General features: G+C 49.3%; 1 protein-coding gene and 1 long non-coding RNA gene across 2 annotated transcripts in view; one reads left to right on the plus strand and one right to left on the minus strand.

Moving 5' to 3' along the window:
* On the minus strand, positions 1 to 16,619 carry STRC (stereocilin). Its single transcript, XM_037054486.1, has 29 exons — positions 16,571 to 16,619; positions 15,482 to 16,282; positions 15,368 to 15,392; positions 13,380 to 14,628; positions 12,897 to 12,959; positions 12,689 to 12,799; positions 12,352 to 12,518; positions 11,970 to 12,156; positions 11,719 to 11,834; positions 11,325 to 11,457; positions 10,795 to 10,977; positions 10,486 to 10,524; positions 10,136 to 10,303; positions 9,908 to 9,973; positions 9,307 to 9,432; positions 8,911 to 8,969; positions 7,996 to 8,119; positions 7,772 to 7,884; positions 6,055 to 6,190; positions 4,961 to 5,157; positions 4,668 to 4,758; positions 4,299 to 4,455; positions 3,534 to 3,703; positions 1,761 to 1,916; positions 1,245 to 1,387; positions 906 to 1,054; positions 573 to 670; positions 346 to 493; positions 1 to 146 (listed from the first exon to the last, which is right to left on the minus strand). Exons 1-29 carry the CDS (start codon positions 16,617 to 16,619, stop codon positions 58 to 60), a joined length of 5,313 nt encoding a protein of 1,770 aa, XP_036910381.1. The 3' UTR covers positions 1 to 57.
* Positions 12,735 to 18,086, plus strand: part of LOC118992556 (uncharacterized) — a 24,239-nt gene continuing 18,887 nt past the window's right edge. The window contains exons 1-2 of the long non-coding RNA XR_005067648.1: positions 12,735 to 12,793; positions 16,573 to 16,627. This is a non-coding gene — a long non-coding RNA (uncharacterized LOC118992556). The remainder of the gene's footprint in view (positions 12,794 to 16,572; positions 16,628 to 18,086) is intronic.

The following is an 18,086-nucleotide window of genomic DNA, read 5'->3' on the forward strand; positions in this document are numbered from 1 at the left end:
TATTTGCACTTTATTCACTGTGACTTAATATTTCCTTGTTTATATATTGAGACAGGCTCATAGCAGGTTGCCAAGGAAGCAGATGGCTAAGGTCAGGACCCAGGAGGGTTGTGACAAGTCCTGGAGGCCCAAGGCTGTGCTTCGACCTATAATGAGACAGAGAATAGAAGGAATGTTACGACTATGCTCCCCAGGAGCCATTGATACTTGCAGACTAACTGCCTGTATACCCCTTCACTCCAGGAATCTCCCTGGATTTGTTTTAAGAATCAGCTGGCACCAAGCTAGGAGTCAGATTCTGGGTCAGGAGATGGAGGGTCAACTGCTGTGCGGTTGGGAACTCACCCAGCTGTTCTGGAATCTCCATCCCCTCATGTTGGGCCCAGGCAACTGCTCGTCGCTGCTCAGGACTCAGAAAGGCCATTTGCTCAGGAGTGACAGCCACAGCCTGAACACTGGTGAGACTAGACAGCTGGGTGGGGCTGAACACCACCTGGGGGTGGGGAGCAGTAATTGGTGTATCCACTGGAGCCCCAGATGGTCACCCCAGGTCTGAGTCAATCAATACTTACAGCAAATTTAGGAGCAGGAATGACAGAAATGGCCAGAGGGGTAAGGCCCTGGATCTGTTCCCGCAGCAGTGCTGAAAGAGCTAAGTCCGGGATCCCAGCTGTTGAAACAAGTGGGATGAGCATCCAAAAGTTGTCTTAGTCTGGCCTCTTCCAACCTATAGACCTCTTCCTACCACCTTCCACGTACCCTACCACAGACTTTCTCCAACACATCTCCAACCTCTTATTTAAATGCCCTCCCAGGCTTCCGCTGCAAATTCCAGAGAAGCTGTTCACCCGTGGTATGGAAATCAACACCTGACAACTAGCACCACCAGTGACCGGCCTCTATACCTGCTATTGTGCCAATTTCCGTGAAGATCTCAGGCCCCCAGTTACTGACTGGGCCAAAACCCCCAGGCAGCACAAGGAGTTGGGCCAGAACCTCCAGTTGGTCCTCTGAGCACTGGAGATGCAGGTTGCCCAGGAAGAGAGCTGCTTGACTGTAGAAGAGTGAGGAGAAGGGAGAAGGATTCAGCCATGGTGATCAGCTCTATGGCCATGAGGTGGGGATAGAGATGGCTTCAAGTGAGGTCCCTTCCTCCATGGGACCACTTCTTCATGACCCTTCCCTCCCAAGTGAGCCCACCTTTACCCAGCACTACCACCCACATCCCTTCCTCCACAGGTGACCTAAATTCCCAACTGTTGATATGCTGTAGCTCCTCTGGTCGCAGTCCACAGAGTGTGTAACCCAGTGCGGTCAGGTGTAGGAAGTCCAGGTGGCTCATGTGCCGGCCACTCTGCCGCAAGAAACTGGAGACCACAACCCGGAGCTGAGGTGGAGGGCACAGGATAAGGATAGAAATCATGGGGAATTAATGGATGGGGAAGTGACTAGGGAAGTGATGTGCTACTAAATTATATTCTTTTATTATTGAGACCTGAAGATCCAATAGTCATGGGGATGGTTGAGTATCTCAAAAAGAGAAAGACAGAAAAAGAGAGAAAAAAGGCAGGAGGGAGTGTTACGTGTCCAGGACCTCAGAATGAATAAATCACAGCTTCTAAGGCTGCAAGTATGGGGTATTAAGAAAAAATATAAAGAAAGATAATTCAGAATCATAGAAAAAAATTATTGGGCTTTACATGACCAGAGGACTTTGTGGGATGGATTTTGGAAGGTGGTAAGGAGGAAGTAGTTGTTACCTGAATAGAACTCCAGCCATCTATCTGCCCGAGGGTGCTCAGCACTCCCCAGTCCACCAGGATTAGCTCCTGTAGTTCCCGCTCTCCTAGACCTATTAATAGCCGACCTAGCTGCAGGATCTGTTCAGGACGAAATCCCCGTGGGGGGCCCCACAACTGTGGAGAAAGGGTAGAAACATGTGAATGGGAAAAGCACTGGACTAGTTGTCAGAATGCTGGGTGTTAGCCTTGCCTCTGACCTTAGCTGTGTAACTCTAGGCAAAGCACATGCTTTCTCTGGGTCTTAGTTTCCTCAACTATAAAATAAAAGGGTTGGACTAAAGTTCCTCTGACTAAGCTGTTATTGAAAGATTCTAGATTCTCAGTAGGAAAAAATAGCAAACTCTAGTTCATGAGTTCTAAACTATTACATGAACCAGACTCACCAGGGATCCTGTTAAAGTGCAGATGCTCATACCCTATCATCAGAGTCTTCTACAGTGTGTCTAGCCTGGGACTCTAGCACCAGCATTTCAAAAACCTACTCCCCGGGATGATTTCGAAACACACTAAAGTTTGGTAATCACTGCTCTAGGCCCTCTCCATTGCATTAGCTTTCTTTCCTAAGTATTCATCCCTTCTGAATTCCTATTCAGGAGCCTAACATTTTTTTGTCTCTGGAGGTTTCTTCTTTTTTGCTGGGGGGCGAGGCGGGTGGGGGGGGGTGCGGTGGGAGGAAGGTTTGCAAAACTTTAAGCTCTGGCTAGGGAGCTCAGTTTAGAGCGTCATCTCTGTATGTCAAGTTTGTGGGTTCACTTTCCTGTCAGGGCACATAAAACAAGCAACCAATGAATGCATAAATAAATGAGAAAAGAAGTCAATGTTTCTCTATCTCTCTCCCTTTCCCCCCTCTAATATCAATAAATAAAAACTTTAAAGAAATATTTTTCAACTACAGATGACATACAATATTATGTTAGCCTCATGTTACAACATGAATATTGTTAATTTTTTAAATTTTTTCTTCTTTTTAAAAAGATTTTATTTATTTATTTTTAGAGGGAGGGAGAGGGAAGAAGAAAGAGAGGGAAAGAAACATCAATATGTGATTGCCTCTTGCATGCCCCCTACTGGGGACCTGGCCTGCAACTCAAGCATGTGCCCTAATTGGGAATCAAATTGGTGACCCTTTGGTTCACAGCCCATGCTCAATCCACTGAGCTACACCAGCCAGGGCAGTAGTTAGACATTTATGTAACTTACAAAGTGATCGCCCAGGTAGGTCTGCTATTCATCTGGCACCATACATAGTTAATACAAAATTATTGGTTATATTTCCTATGCTGTATTTACATCCCTATGACTATTTTTATAACTAGCGATTTGTACTTCTTAATCCCTTCACCTTTTTCACCCATCCCCCCAAGCCTCCCCTCCCATGTGGAGACCATTAATTTGTTCTCTGTTTTTATGACTTTTTTGTTGTTCATTTATTTTGCTCTTTAGGTTCCACATGTAAGTGAAATCGTATGGAATTTGTCTTTCTCTGTCTGACTTCTTTCACTTAGGATAATACCCTTTAGGTTCATCAGTGTTGTCAAAAATGACAATATTTCATTCTCTTTTATGGCCAAGTAATATTCCATTGAATATATGTACCAAACCCTCTAATTTTTCAATCTCCTTTTACCCCACCTCTCATCTCCCTATTCATTCACTTGTTTCTCACACCACACCCAATCAACTTTCTCATGTTTCACCACCCCCAACCCCAATTGGCCTCCCAACCCTGACCTGTTTTGCCTTGCCCATTGCTGCCTGTAGTTCCTCAGGCCCAAGTCCTGGGTCTCCTGCAAATAGTGCCAGGCAGTCCTCAAAGTCTGAGAGCTCCATCTGTGCAATCTGAGTTGCAGACCAGGCTGCTGGAAATGTCCCCCGTATATCTGCACAATTTGGCACAGGTTCTGAAGGGGGAAGGCAGGGCCAGGGTCAGCGCAGTATTAGAATATCCTATACTTTAGAGAACTGTAGAAGGAATGACCCCTCCAACCTTTGGAGGATTGGTCAATGTGGGCAGTAGGGGTCAAGGGATTACTATAGTGAAAGATTTATAGGACACACGGCAATTGACTGGAGAGAACAACCCCCACATTGTGTAGATGGAACACTGGGGGGGGGGGGTGGTTCCCTAGGGATTTAATGGCAATCTACACCCAGGACCCTAGCCCCATAGCGTCTCCTTTCAACACTCTAAGCTTCTTCCCTACAGAGAAGAACTTTCAGCTGTTAACAAACAGGGAGAAGAGAGCAGGAAAAGGGAAGTCCTGGGCTAGTTATGTAATGAGTTATAAATTCTCAGAGCTACATAGAAGAGATCTTGAGAAGCAACCTTTTGGCCCCTGAGCTTTATATATTAGGACACCCAAGTCCAGAGGGTAGAAGGTATGAAAATTTGTTCAAAAGACAGCACACCTAGAGCCCCAACTTCTGATTGCATTGTTGCATACTCTTTCTTTCCTGTTCATCCTGCTAGAGCTTTGAGTATTTGGGTAATTTTACCTGGAAGATAATCTGCAGCAGGCTGTACAACCCCAGCTACCAGAGCCGCTTTCTTGGGAGCAAGCTGTGGCACCCCACACAGCTGTCCAGCTCTGCTCTGTTCCCAGCTCTGCTGCTTCTCTAGAAGCCGCTCCAGGGTCTCTGGGCCCAAGGCCTCCTGTGTGAGAAGGTAGATGGGAGGTGGGGAGATCTGGGCAGGGCAGGGCCAGCTGCTGCAGCTCTAATTCCAAAGTCCTATCTTTTTTAAACAGTCTCCCCAAGGGTTAGGCTTTACATTATCTGTCCTCAACCTTTTTGGCCTTTGCTTCCCCAAACCTGCTCACCAATCCCCTCTCTGTTCTTACACCCTCCCTTGTTCCTTCACCTCACCCTGGGGATCAAGGAAATCTCCTCAGTAGACAGAGTGAACACTAGGCGTCCAGCTTGCTCTATTTCATCCTGGCTCCACAACTCTGGTTTCCTGGGAGACAAGAAGAAGATCAGGGGCTGGGATGCTGAGGGAACTGTAAGGAAAATGAAGGAGAAAAGAGGACATGCTAGGATTGAGGACTCAGCGCTCCAAGGGACCTCAGAAATATTGAATGGACTGCTACTGATGATGATAATGGTTGAGAGACTGGGTGCAGGATTAGTTAGAATCTGAAGTTCTCAAATGTCCATACCCAAGAAGAGGCTCCTGGGACAGCAGGCAACCCAATTCTGTAGCAAATGGCTCTCCTAGGCAGAAGCCCTGCAGCTGATTGAGGTGGGCCAGCAGAGTCTGTAGGGGGATCCGTCGTGTGCTCTCTATCCCCAGGAAGCCAACCAAGGGGCCCAATGTCTCCAGCACTTCCCTTGAGACTGTTGTCTCCCTTGGAGCCTAAAAAGGAGTATTAGAACTTGGGAAAATGTACCTCTGATTCAGAGGACCAGACTCTTTGATCAAGACACTAAGACTCCGACCTTCCCTCCCTCCTGCTTCCAACTGAAGACCCTATGATGTCACTTTCTTAAACAGTGAGCTCAGATAGGAGCAGGCAGAAAGACTGGAAGGGGGAATCCAAAAAATTCCTTGGACTTCAAGGGATGTGGTCAGGAAGCATTAAACCAAAAGATAGGTCAAGGGCAGAGATTTTTAACCTTTTTCATTCATGGCACACATAAATTAATTACTAAAATTTTGTGGCACAGCAAAAAATATATATGTATATTTGCTGATCTAACAAAAAATTAGGTATAATTTTTATTCACTCATACCAGACAGCTATTGTTGTGTTGACTGTTGTCATTTTTTTAAATTTGACAGTCTAAGGGAGGAGAGGTCAGAGCCTCTGACTAAATAGTCAGGTGTTGCATTTTAAAAAATTCTCCCAGCATACCAGTATGTCTCTTGTAGCACAGCAGTGTAGCATAGGTGGAAAACTACTGATTTAGGGTCTAGGCACGGGTGTCCAACCTGCAGCCCATGGGCTGCATGCAGCTCAGGATGGCTATGAATGTGGCCCAACACAAAACTGTAAATTTACTTAAAACATTATGAGATTTTTTTTGTGATTATGTGTCACAATGTATTTAATGTGTGTCCAAGACAACTCTTCTCCTTCCAGTGTGGTGTAGAGATGCCAAAAGGTTGGACACCCCCAGGGCTGTAGGGCGTTTTAGATCGGAACCTGTTCGGAAGCAGAAGTATGGGGATGGGTCTAGATGACAGAGGTCATTGTCTGAGGGGTATGAATTGCCCCAGCAGCTGCTCTGAGTCTGGTGAGTGGACTCTTACCAAGTTTTGTAGTGCCCTCTCTGCCAGGGCTTCCCGGTGGAGTGGGGTCAATGCCAGCAACTGTTCTGGAGCAGCTCGTACCAACTCCACCACCAACATAATGGATTCACCGGACAGTCTGTCCATCAACCGGGTCCTATAGCAATTCAACCACAGAGGCACTTGGAACTGAGCCAAACTGAGAAAGGACCAGAGAATGCCACATTTCCCAGACAAAAGGTAACACTAGATCAAACCCTGTGCCCATGACAGGGACTGATATTAAACAGCCCCAGATCCAATTCTCATCATAGTGCTTGAAGGGAGAGAACAAAGGGAATGGTATATTTCTAGTCTCCCTGGGGAAAAAAAAGACAAACAATCCTACCTTGTTAAATTGAATAAAAACCAAAAGTATTGAGTACCACTTAAAATTGCTTTTTATTTTATAGATTTTTAAAAAATGAGGTTCACAGAGATTAGCTGGTGGGGTCTTAGTCCCAATCCCTGATTCCTAGTGCCGTCTTTCCTCTGCTCACTATGAGACAGTTCCCTCCCATTTGCATAGGTCTATCCAATTTACAAGTTCCTCTTAGGTGTTCTCTCCTTTGATTCTTATGACAAAACTTGGGGGTAAAATAGGTTTTTTCACATTCTTTTTCACCAACGAGGGAATTGGATCTTCCAATTCATGGTCCAGGATCATTCACCTTATCCAGGCCCTTGGGGTTCTAAATTACCTCAAAGAACCAACATATTTAAACACATTTGAATGGCATTAAAAAAGTAAAAACTTTTTCCCAAAGGTCACAACTGACATCCTATACTCTATCTAGGTTTGTCAGTTCTGAAACTGGGCCACCAAATAGTACAAGAACCAAAATCTGAGGATAAAATAAAAATGTAAAGATGAGGTTAACTGCTTTTACCTCACTTCATCATCAAGAAGACTAACACCAGACTTTTCCTTCTCTGACTTGCAGTTCTCATAGCAATGGAGTAAGAATCTGTGGGTTGGGAGGAGCCTTAGGCTCATTTCCCTTCTCACCCAACCCAAAGCTGAATCTGCTCTACAATATTCATGCCATGAGGCCATCCAGAGTAGACTTTTATAGCTCCTATGACTGGAAATTCACTACCTCAATTTTCTTTATATTGTACAAAAATCTGATTTTCTTTTTTTTTTAATTTTTTTTATTTAATTATTTTTCAAGTACAGTTTTCTGTCTATTACTCCCATAAAAATCTGATTTTCATTCACTGCTGCTAGTCATGTCCAATGAGACCACTCAGAAACATGCCAATCTATTTTTTTTGATAGCCCTTGGGGTATTTGAAGGCATTTACCACATTTTTTCATAAATTTTCTCTTTCCCTACCCCTTTGAACTTACTGAGAATAGTGTCCTGAGTGCACTACAATCCTCTGGGGCAGAATTGGACCTGCTTCCCTCATTTCAGTTACTGTTATCTCTATTAGTGTGGCCTGGGTTACTTTCAGATTGCTTGGCAGGCCACATAACAGGGCTGCCACCCTCAGCCCCTCCTTGCTGGGACCATGTTCTGGGAACTATCTGATACACAGAGTAACTTTGAATAGAATCCTTGGCTTCTGGCAATACTTGATGTCAAGGAAATACCAGACAGAAAAATCACTACCTCTAGGGCATTTTCTAAGGACAGAGCTTCTATTCTGGGTTGAGTTCTAAGGATCCAGCATCTCCATTTGTAGCACTTACGGTAAGTCCAGGAGTAGCTTGGTGTCTAGCCCACTCAGTTCTGGCCCCAGGGTAGCCAGCTCTGGCTCTGGCATTGCCATCCTCCGCTGTAGCTCTGCCCAGATACAAGCCCTCTGTGGAAAAAGATGGGGAGGCAGAGCCAGACAGAGCTGAGCATGGGAGCATGGGAGTGCCCAGAGTCCCTGACTTCCTGCTCCCTCTTAATGCCCAGACACCTCTCTCACCAGGCTCCCCCGAACTCCAGTGGGCAGTTGATAGATCATGTGTACCACTTCAATGAAGTCTGTCATCAGGTTGATCTGCTGCAGAAACTCACAGGACATGCCACCTGCCAGGGTTCCCAGAGCCCTGTGGGTTTGTGAGTGGGTAGATGCTCATTCAGCACATGCTGCAGCCTGTCTGCTCCTTGATGTCAACACTCTCAACACAAGTACAGATGTTTGTTTATGGGAATTTGAGAAATGTTTTTCCATACATAGTCTCATTAGCTTCCACAACATCATCACTATTTATCAGAGAAGAACATAAACATTTACAGAGGTCAAATGATGTTCTCAACGTCATTCTACCAAAAATGTGGTAAATTGAAACTAGAGCCCTGACCTCAGATTCTAAAGCCCATGGTTCTTTTACTGTGGGTGTAGGTAAGTAGTATTTACTTATTCCTGTTTATTCCTGCTTGGCCAGTGGCTCTGAAGTCACTTTGAATTAAACTAATAATAACACATATCTACTGGGAGCTTATACTAGGCCAGGCACTGTGTTAGGTACTACATATGCCTTGTCTCACTTAATCCTCACAACTATCTATGAAGTAAGTACCATTTTAATTCCCATCCTACAGGGGGAAAAAAAAAGAAGTTTAGAGAGTTTAACTGATTTTCCCAAAATCGCAAATAGGTGACAGGCCTGAGACCTGAACCTGGGTCTCCTGAATTCCCTAGATCTAGCTGGGATGGGTGTGGCACTGTAGAAGGGTGGAGAGTAAGGAGAGGAGGAGCCAGGAGAATTCCCACAGGTTGGGATCATGCATCTTTCATCCCCGTATGCCCCATTGCATATCACATGGTGCCTGGAATATGGTAAGCACTTACAAGTGCTAGTTGAATTAAACTCACTGCTTGACACAAGTTACTCACTGCAGATTCCTGAGTGTCAGGTTATTGGGCACCTGCATCTTCTTCCAGAGAAACTGTGCCTACAAGAGAAAGAAAGAGGAACCCCTTCCCAGCAGAGACATTGCCCAAAGATCTAAGATGTCTTGGACCTAGTCCTGCCTCTGACCCTGTGGGCCCCACCAGTCTTTCACTCTCCCAAATGTCCACTCCTCTCTCAGAGAAAGAGAGAGACAGAGACAGAGACAGAGACAGAGACAGAAACAGAGAGAAATAGAGAAATATGGAAGGAGAAAGAGCAAAGCAAGTCACATTATACAGGACACTAGGAATAAGACGCCAGATCTAGAGCTGAGGGATGGGTAAAAGAGGTGGAATGGATTGAGACAGGGGAATTTGGGAGTATGTGGGGAGAATTACCTGCTGCTCAGACCACAGCAGCTCCCGGTAGCGCCTTCGGTCAGCCAGAAGAGCCGGAGAGTCCAGTTGCAGCAGCTTTAGTGGGAGCAGGGGAAGCAGGCAGTCTGGCCAAGTGGTGGAGATGGGCTGCCAGTGGGGATGGGTGTAGCAGTGTAGTGATAGGTGAGGGCATCTGGACTCGGCCCTCAGAGGAAGGGAGCCACGGGGGCAGGAAGGGACCAAAGCTAGGATCAGAGTGGAATGGCATGTGCCACTGTGGCAATGCACACCCAACAGCCCTCACACTGAAGGTGATTGTGGCCAACTGTTGCTGCTATTTAGGCACCTGAGGAACTAAAGTGCCTTAGCCCCTCTGAGCCCTTGGTCTGTTCATCTGCAAGTGTGGTGGTTGGCCTGCAAGGTTTCTTAGACCCTTCTGGCTTTGATATTCTGCAACAGTGTGGGTCATGTTGTCCTGAATCTGGAATTGGGGAGACCTGCTAATGTCTTGGTGGGCACAGAGCTAACCTGAATTCTCAAGTCCACTGTCTGGGACAGCACTAGCCATATGCAACTGCTCTGGGATATGGAGAGGAGCCTCGTCAGGAGATCCCACACATACCTGACCAGGGATACACACAGCTGCCTCAGCACCTGTTGCACCCATATTTTGAACACCATCTTTCACCTGCATGAGAGTATGTGTATGTGTTTCTGGGTGTGTGGGGAGGTATGGGAGGCCTTCCCTGGACACAGGGAAGATGCCCTCCTCCCAACCAGTTCCCACAGTCCTGATTGTCTCCCTGCACCACTCCCACCATCCACTCGCTACTCTCACATGCTCTCATACCCGAAAGGTCTGCAGCAGTGCTGCGGTCTGGCAGGCTGAGAGGTGTGACAGTTCAGGGGCCAGGCAGGAACAGGCCCCAACCAGAACTCTCTTAGGGATGGCCTGCAGTGTCTGAGAGCTGAGGCCTGGCAGCAAAGGATGCAAGGAGCAAAGTTCCTCCAAGGACAGCTGGGAAGCAAGAGAGACAAGAGGCCTGAAGGAGAAGGGCAGGGTGGTGGGGAAGACAACAATCGCAGCACAGCCAGGCAGCAGGTATGAGGGGAACTGAGAGGGAGGGAGGGGCAGATGTGGAAGCCAATGAAAGGGGGTGCAGAGACCCCTCAAGAATGTTGAAAATTGCTGCTACTTACTTCATGCCTAGGAAGGAGCCGTCCAAGCAGCAAGACAGCCTAAAGTGGGATGGGACAGGAAACAGGAGTTCTCAGGTCCCAGCAGCCAGCTTCTAAACCCTCCAAAACTTTTAGCGGTTTCTCTACCACCCCCAGTAACCAGCCTGGCTCCTGGCTGTTTCTTGATCTGAGGAAGGGGAATGAGGAAATACTCCTTGGAACAGAGGATTAGGAGGTTTTCAGGGAGGCTGATGGTATCCTTGCATGTAATTCTCTTGACTGCCATTCCAGAGGGTGGAAGGTGGATGCCAGGGAATGAGGTAGGCCCACCTGGGCTGGTGTGACACTGGTCCCCTGCAGGGCAGGAAGCATGGCTCTAAGCTGGGGCTCTGACAGCTCCTGTAGGAAGCGGAGGCCCAGCTGAGGGAAGAGAGGGGCCCAGACCCGCAGCTCCCGGGGGCTCATCACAGCTCCTCCAGATGAGCGCAACACCCCCAGAAGTTCATATGCCACCTGTAACCAAAGAAGATATGGGGCTGGAGAGAAAAGACAGGTTCTCTTAATCCTCTCTAATCCCACATCTGGATTTCCCAGGGCCTAGACTAGGGCTTGGAAACAAGGACGGGACAGGGGCAGGTTGGGTTCAAGACATCAAAGGATATGTTTGGAGTGTCATAGACCAGATAGGGTAGGGACAGGAAGAGGTGGTCACAGATAAGAATGGCATAAGGAATGGAGATGGCAGAAGTGGGGGAGAGGTGGCACCACTGTGTTCAAGCTTAGCTGAGATGACTGGGCAGGTCCTCCACACAGACCCAGGGAGCTCCTAGAGTCTGGTAGGCCTGTGCCAAGGAGCTTACCCGTCCTTGTGGGCTGAGGGTCCCGTTGGCTGCGCATTCCAGCAGCCCCTGTTCTACTGGCCCCATCGGATCATTCAAGGGTACCAGGCTCTGCAGCTCCTCAGGGGTCAGGAAACAAGCGAGGGGCCCCAGCCTGAGGAGGGCACAAAGCTGGCCTTCATGTGGTCTCTGAGGCTAGTACTAAGGCAGGGACCATGTGAATGCATGGAGTAGGCACTCTGCCCACTAAACTAGGACATGCCATAAAGCTAGGAGACTGTCATAGGTAGGCCTCCCTCCTGGAGCCCACTACTGCCTACTCTCTTGCTCCTTTCTACCCAGGACTCTAACCCATGGCAACTGCACCTGTTTCTCTCCCACTCTGGCCTTGATCACTGATCCTACAACTACTCACCTGCGCACTTGCTCCTCTCCATCCTGGACACTCTGGTTCACCAGGCTACGCAGCACATGCCGGGCATGTCCTGGCCCAAGACCCGCTGCTGGCCAGCTGTCCTCTAGGGCCTGGATCTGAGATGGGGAGAGTCAGCTTGAGTTGGGGTCACTGTGGGGCAATTTCAGGGAGAGGATCACTAGGAGACATGCTTCTGACTCCCATCCCACCTAGCAGAAGATGGACTAGTCGAGTGAGGATGATTCTCATACCTGGTGAGGACTGAGCTGCATAAAGTTCTCTAGAGGAAGGTGGGGAAGCAGAGGCAGCACTGCCCACAGCAGCTCCTGGGGCCAGGCGGGCACTTCCCCGAACAGCTCAGGGGCCAGCAGTCGCCTTGCCAAAGCCTCTTTCTGTTCAGGCCTCATTCCTGGGCTGTTATCCCGGATGGCAGCCAGGCTGGGGAAAGTAATGAGCTTTAACTCTCAGCCCTGTTCCCAATCGCCCCTTGGTTCTCTGCAGCCCCACCATCATGGGCAGGAAAGAAACTCTCTCTGGTTTCGATAGAGAGGGATGCTGTGGAAAAAGCTGCTCTATGCAAATAGGGTTGGCCTGAGCCTGACAGGATCAGGAGGAGTGGTGTGAGGTCCTTACACACTGTCGTTGGCCAGCAGAGATGGTGGAAAGCGCATCAGGTCAGAAACAGCCAGAAAGGGTATGAGCGGTGACAAATCAATGAAGAGTTGGGAGGTGAGGCGTGGGTACCGCTGGAGCAGCAAAGCTGTCAGGTGACCAAGGGCCTGCTCCTCAGATGGTGGTACCTGTGGGGGCATGGGAATGGATGCTGGGTCTGGAGACACTCAGTATCTTTGCCATCTCCTCTCTTGAGTTCCTCCTTCCACTGGGCCAAGCCTTCTGCACACCAGGTTCCAGGTGCTCCTGATTCCTATATTTCCCTCATCACCCTGTTCCCCTCCCCCTCTATGCCCACCTGTAGTTGGGACCAGGAACGGTGCATGAGCGTCAGGAAACCCTGTGCAGCCTCCCTCTCTGCTGAAAGCACCAGCTGCTGGAGATTTTCCGGGGGCATGTGCAGGTATGCCTGGGAGTAGGAAGTCATGGTGAGCGTGGCCTCACTCGTTGGGGACCTCAGGCCATAGCTGTCACTCAATCCACCCCCAAACCTCTCCAACTGTTACCTGCATTAGAATCTGCAGGGCCCAAACACTCTTCTCCCTCTGGAGCAGATCCCACAGAACAGGCTGGTGGAGGGGGGGAGGGGACAGACAAGATGCCAAGAGAGCTGTTTTCCATGTCCCTCCTGCAGCTTCCTCAGACAGTCCAACTCCATTTGCCAGGATGAAGCTAGTATATGTATTTCTTTAGATGTTAAACTCCTTTAGGTCAAGGACCACATCTCTAACATCTCTTATACCTATATCCTCTTCCAAGCCAGGTCCATAGCATTATTGTCCCCCATTTACAGATGAGGAAAAAAAATGTTCAGAGAGGTTAACTAACTAACTTGTACAAAGTTGATCACAAAACAAAGAGATAAACGCAGGGCTGTCTGCCTCCAGAGCTGTATGCTTAATATTATTACTACTGCCTCTCAGTATCAGAGAATTCTGGGGGAGGCCCTTCCCTCTGTTCCAGGAGTTTCACCTTGGCAGATCACTCACACTGAAGCAGGCCAGCAGCTCCATCTTGCTCATTCCAGAGCCGTCTGTGAGTTCAAAGTCTGGTGAAGTTGGCAGTTCCTCCTGTTCCAGATATTCCCCAACTGTCCGCAGCACACTGCGCCGGCCCTCTGGGCGGAAGGCATCCCAGAAGGAACAGTTGTCTGGGAGACTGGAGAGCAGTAGGGCCTGACCCAGCATCCCCTGAGCTTCAGTCCCTCCAGCCCCTGGACCCAGGAAGAAGGTCAGCAGGCGCAGGAGGTAATGTAGGCGTGTAGGGTGGGCAAGGGCTGGCACAGAGGACTGACAGCGTGGCAATTGGGAAAGCAGGCCAAGCAGGAAGGGGCCTGGGGCCAGGCAGAGTGGGGATGGTCCCAGTGGTGGCAGGGAGGGCAGAAGAGGGCCCAGTAGCCCATCTAGGAAGCAAGTGTCATTGCCCCCACGACTTATTCGGCACTGTCCTGCTAGCCAGGGCCAGTAGGGCACCAGGGCCTCGTATATGGTGTCATTGACACATACCATCATCAGGAAACTGCCCCCATCTGGACAGCGTTCCCCACAGGGTCCAATGTGGCAGGGTGGGAAGGCAGTGATATCTGGGGTAGGGCCCTGGCATACATGCTGAACCCAAGCCTGGTTGCTGGGGGGTACAGCCTGCAGACTTGCCTCCCTACATAGCCGCTCTGCCCACAGAGTCTCGTTCTCCAAGAAGCAACCCCAGAAGATCTCTGGGGTGAGGGGAATAGGGGGCAGGCCGTCAGGGCAGCTGGTGGGAGGTGGGAGCAAACCAGCACAGAGCGGCTTTATCAGGCGGCGGTTGGGGCCAGACAGGGCTGAAAAGGAGAGGTTGTTACAAATTGCTTCTAGGAACTGGTCAGGAAACTGGTCATGGCAGGCCTGTAGCCAGCCTTGGGCACCTGGTGCCCATGAAACTGCATACCACACAGCTGTCTGGCAGATGGCAGTGATGCTGGGAGGGGGTTGCGGGGTGGCAGGCCTGGTGAGCTGGCAGAGCAAGTGGATGGAGAAGTTGGAAATGCTGTAGGGTGGTCCCGGGCCTGAGTGGTTCTCGCAGAGGGCCTCCACAGAGATGGCTCGCCGTTGGCGAGGGCTGATGTGGGCTGAGGGCTGGGAAGTCCTGGGCAGAGGCACACCATTGCTCAGGCAGTGGAGGAGGGCAGGGGGTGGGGGTGGTGATCCAGACAGAAAGCCCAGCGCCTGGACATCCCAGGAGAGGTTGTGCCGGACGCCCCTGAGTGCAAGGGAGGAGTAGGTAGGATCTGGTTAGTTTACATTTCCTCCAGTTGAAGAGTCTGACCCTGGCCCAGAGCCCTGCAGGGGATGGTGGCAAGCACAGGCTTTTCCAAACATGAGGTCCCTGGAGCGTAGATGTTAGTTTTAAATTGTGGAATGCAGGGAAAAAGGAGAGATCTCCTGCTGAGGAACAAAATCACCTAGGAGAAGCCCAGTCAGAGTCCCTCTGTCTATCTGGCCCCCTCTTCTTCCTTTTTTATATGTATTTAGGTAGCTTAAACATAACCCTTGGTTGGCCTCATATCAGTAAATCTGCACAACAACTGAACATTTACACTTGTGCTCTGCCACTGTTGTGCTGAAATAGTAAAGGGTGGAGAAATCTGGTCTTGTCCTTTTTTTCCCACATTCTGTCTTTATTAGCTAACATTTATTAAGCAATACGTGCCAGGAACTGGTCTATGTGATTTACACATACAGTGTCAATTCATGTAATCTCCTGGAACAATTCTGCAGTAGCTGACATTATCCATATGTTACTCTTGGGGAAACAGGCATAGAATGAGAATGTGACCTGCCCAAAGTCATATGGCTGGAAAGAAGTAGAGCTGGGACACCAACCCAAACAGTCACACTCTAGAACCACCAAAACCACCAAATTGTCAGTTTCCTCTTCCATACTGAAAGCTGACAACTTCCCAAGCCCAGTCCCCCAGAACTCCCCTCCTGTTACTTACCATAATAGCAGCTGCTGTAGGTTGCCTAGGAGGAAAAGAGTAAGAAAGAGGACTACCCCAATCTCACCCCTTCTTGCCCTGCCATAGCCCAGCCCTGGCCCCAGCAGCACTCACCTCCCTGGCACTTCCCATTGACATCAGGCTCTGGTTGCCCGAGAATGGAAAAGACCTCATCCTGCAGGGAGTCAGTGACACGGAGCAGCCCCTCCTGGAAGGCAGCATAGAGGGGGGCCCCCACTGTGCGCAGCAGACCTCCCCAAAGAGCCTCCTCAGAGGCCAGTTCCCCCACTGGGATGAGCAAACCCAACAGACCCTGTAAAAAGTGGGGGGCTGGCTCCCTCCCATCAAGGCCTGTGGCATTGGTGGGCTCCATACTGGGCTGCACCTGCACCAGGGTCTGCCAGCGTGTGCCCTCTAACAACAGCAGCAGAGAAGGCAACCAGTCAGCCACCAGTATGCAGTCAGAGGGCCCGTCACGGGTGCATGGGGGTCGGGTAGGCATAGGGGGTCCCCCAGGAACTAAGGCTCCCAGTAGCACCTCTGCGAGTCCACTCAGCACACCTGCCTGGTGCCCCAGGAATTCCCGGGGGGTCTGCTCCTGTCCCAGCAGTGCCAGCACATCCCCTAGCAGCCCTAGCATTGGCTCCCAGTCCGGGCTGCCTCTCAGTGTCACTAGGAAATCATGGAGCCGGAGGGCAGGGGGCTGGGGAGGTGGTGGCTCTCCCACCGGTCCCTCCCCCATTCTCCCAGGTCCAAAAGAAGAAGAAATGTTGGCCAAGAATGCAGAAAACTGTGAGTGGCTGAGGGACCCCCGGGAAGCCAGGTCCAGAGTGGAGAGCAATGACTTCAGGAGGGAGAGACCAGGGTCCAGGGACTGAGGCCCAATAGGGGCCAGAGTCACTGTAAGAAGAGAAACTGGAGGTCACTAAAGAGGAAGATCCTAAAACCCAAACTCAGCCCTGCCCAGGAGCCCAGTCCCAGCCTGGATCTAAAGATGAGGTGAAGGGGATGGGGAGCTGGGTCCCTTTCATCATCCTATGTTGTCTTGGCTTGCTTTCTTAACTGTCGTTTTCTCCCTCAGTTCCAGTTCCTGCCCCCTTTTCATATCTTTTACCTAGACAGTTAACCTCCACATTCTTAAGTCTCTTTCCAGCAACCTCATCCTTCATCCCCAGAGCTGCTCACTGTTTCTCTCACCTGTACAGGACAGCAGCAGCAGCAGCAGCAGCAGGGGCCAGGGGCTCAGAGCCATGTTTCCAGGTGAGCACCAGTACTAGAGGTGAATTCTAGTTATTCTCACCTTGTGTGGGATAGCCAGGTAAGGGCAGGGCACTACAGGCAGCCTGAGTCTCCACTGACACTGTAGTGTGGTCTTTCAGGAAACAATATCTGTAACCTGACAGCAGGTTTGTCACCTGAGCCACTGAATACCTGATCCTTTGACTTTGGAGAAAGGTGTGCTTCTGTGAGAGGAACAAATGATAGGGGATCCCAGGGGGCCCTTGGAGGAACCCAAGAGGATAGCTTCAGTTAGGAGCCTGCATGCAAATAGGAGTAGACAGACATGGAGATGGAAAACCAGAGACCCAGGGTGTAATCTGGGGTCTCTGCAGAAAAATATAAGAAATAAAGAGGGTTCAAAGGAGCTAAAAAGAAAGTAGGATCTGAGAAAATCAAGGAAGAAAGGGAGCGCAGAAGAAAGGAACTTGAAAGTCAGGTGTAAACAGAGAAGAGGAATGGAGAAAAGTTCTGGTCCAAGCATGGAGCATTGAGGAAGAGGAGGTCTGCTTTTGATTCAGTACCCAGAACCATAAAATTCGAAGAGCTGGGCGGGACTTCGGAGAGCACACAGACCAAACTCCTCATTTTATGGATAAGGAAATAGACCCAGTCAGTTGTTTGAGATTTTCTCACTAGGCCATTCAAATGTTTGTTTTGGGTTTGCCTGCTGGCTCTCTTACTGTGACCTAAGGAAAAAACCTAAAGAAAATTCTGGGCTGAGAAAAGAGATAAACCAGATTAAACCACTGCATAAGGGAGCTGAGGGAAACGGGGTGGGGGAGGGAGGGAGGGAGGGAGAGAGAGGGAGAGAGAGAGAGAGAGAGAGAGAGAGAGAGAGAGAGAGAAAGAAGAGAACTGGTCATAGGTCAGAGAGATCTCACTCAAAACAACTTGGTCTTGTATCAGGGTGAGAAGTCTTTTCTGTCCTCCATTTATATATCCCCAAAGGTCTTTACCTGATACTAGGTCTAAAAAGTAATTCAACTCTGTGGCTCCCTTCAGACCATTAGTTTGTCCCTCTTTCTTTAGAACCCTCTTCTATTTTATTCCCCAAACCTACATCTTCAAATCCATTATTAATGCACCACTGTCCTAGAAGGTTCACTTAGGAGCATAGAATTTTAGAGCTGGAAGGGAACTGAGGAATCCTCCAGTAAAAACTTCTAATTTTATAAATGAGGAAATTAATACTCAAAGAAATGAAATGAGTTGGCCCAGGCTGCAGAAGGAGTTGAGGGAAGTGCTGGGATTTTCCAAGGAGAGTCAAAAGTTGGGACCAATAAAATGATCTATTGCTTCAACTTACCAATATTTTTTCTTTTCCCATCAAAAGTACCACATCTAGTCTGAGAAGCCAAGAGGACAGTTAGAGAAAGAATATTACCTGGGCTCCCAACAGCTCTCTAGCTCCGGTTCCAGCCCATCCTGAAATTCACAT

Source organism: Sturnira hondurensis, unplaced genomic scaffold (assembly GCF_014824575.4).
Source record: "Sturnira hondurensis isolate 20B ecotype Veracruz unplaced genomic scaffold, ASM1482457v3 Scaffold0008196, whole genome shotgun sequence".
In the NCBI taxonomy this organism is placed as follows: domain Eukaryota; kingdom Metazoa; phylum Chordata; class Mammalia; order Chiroptera; family Phyllostomidae; genus Sturnira; species Sturnira hondurensis.

Coding starts and splice junctions, on each gene's coding strand:
- STRC (XM_037054486.1), bottom strand. CDS start 16,619: ATGGCTCTGAGCCCCTGGCCCCTGCTGCTGCTGCTGCTGCTGCTGTCC. Junction 12,800..12,896: donor CCCTGCAGATTCTAATGCAG/GTAACAGTTGGA, acceptor TCCTACTCCCAG/GCATACCTGCACATGCCCCC. Junction 1,055..1,244: donor ATCAACAGTTGGGAATTTAG/GTCACCTGTGGA, acceptor ACTCTTCTACAG/TCAAGCAGCTCTCTTCCTGG.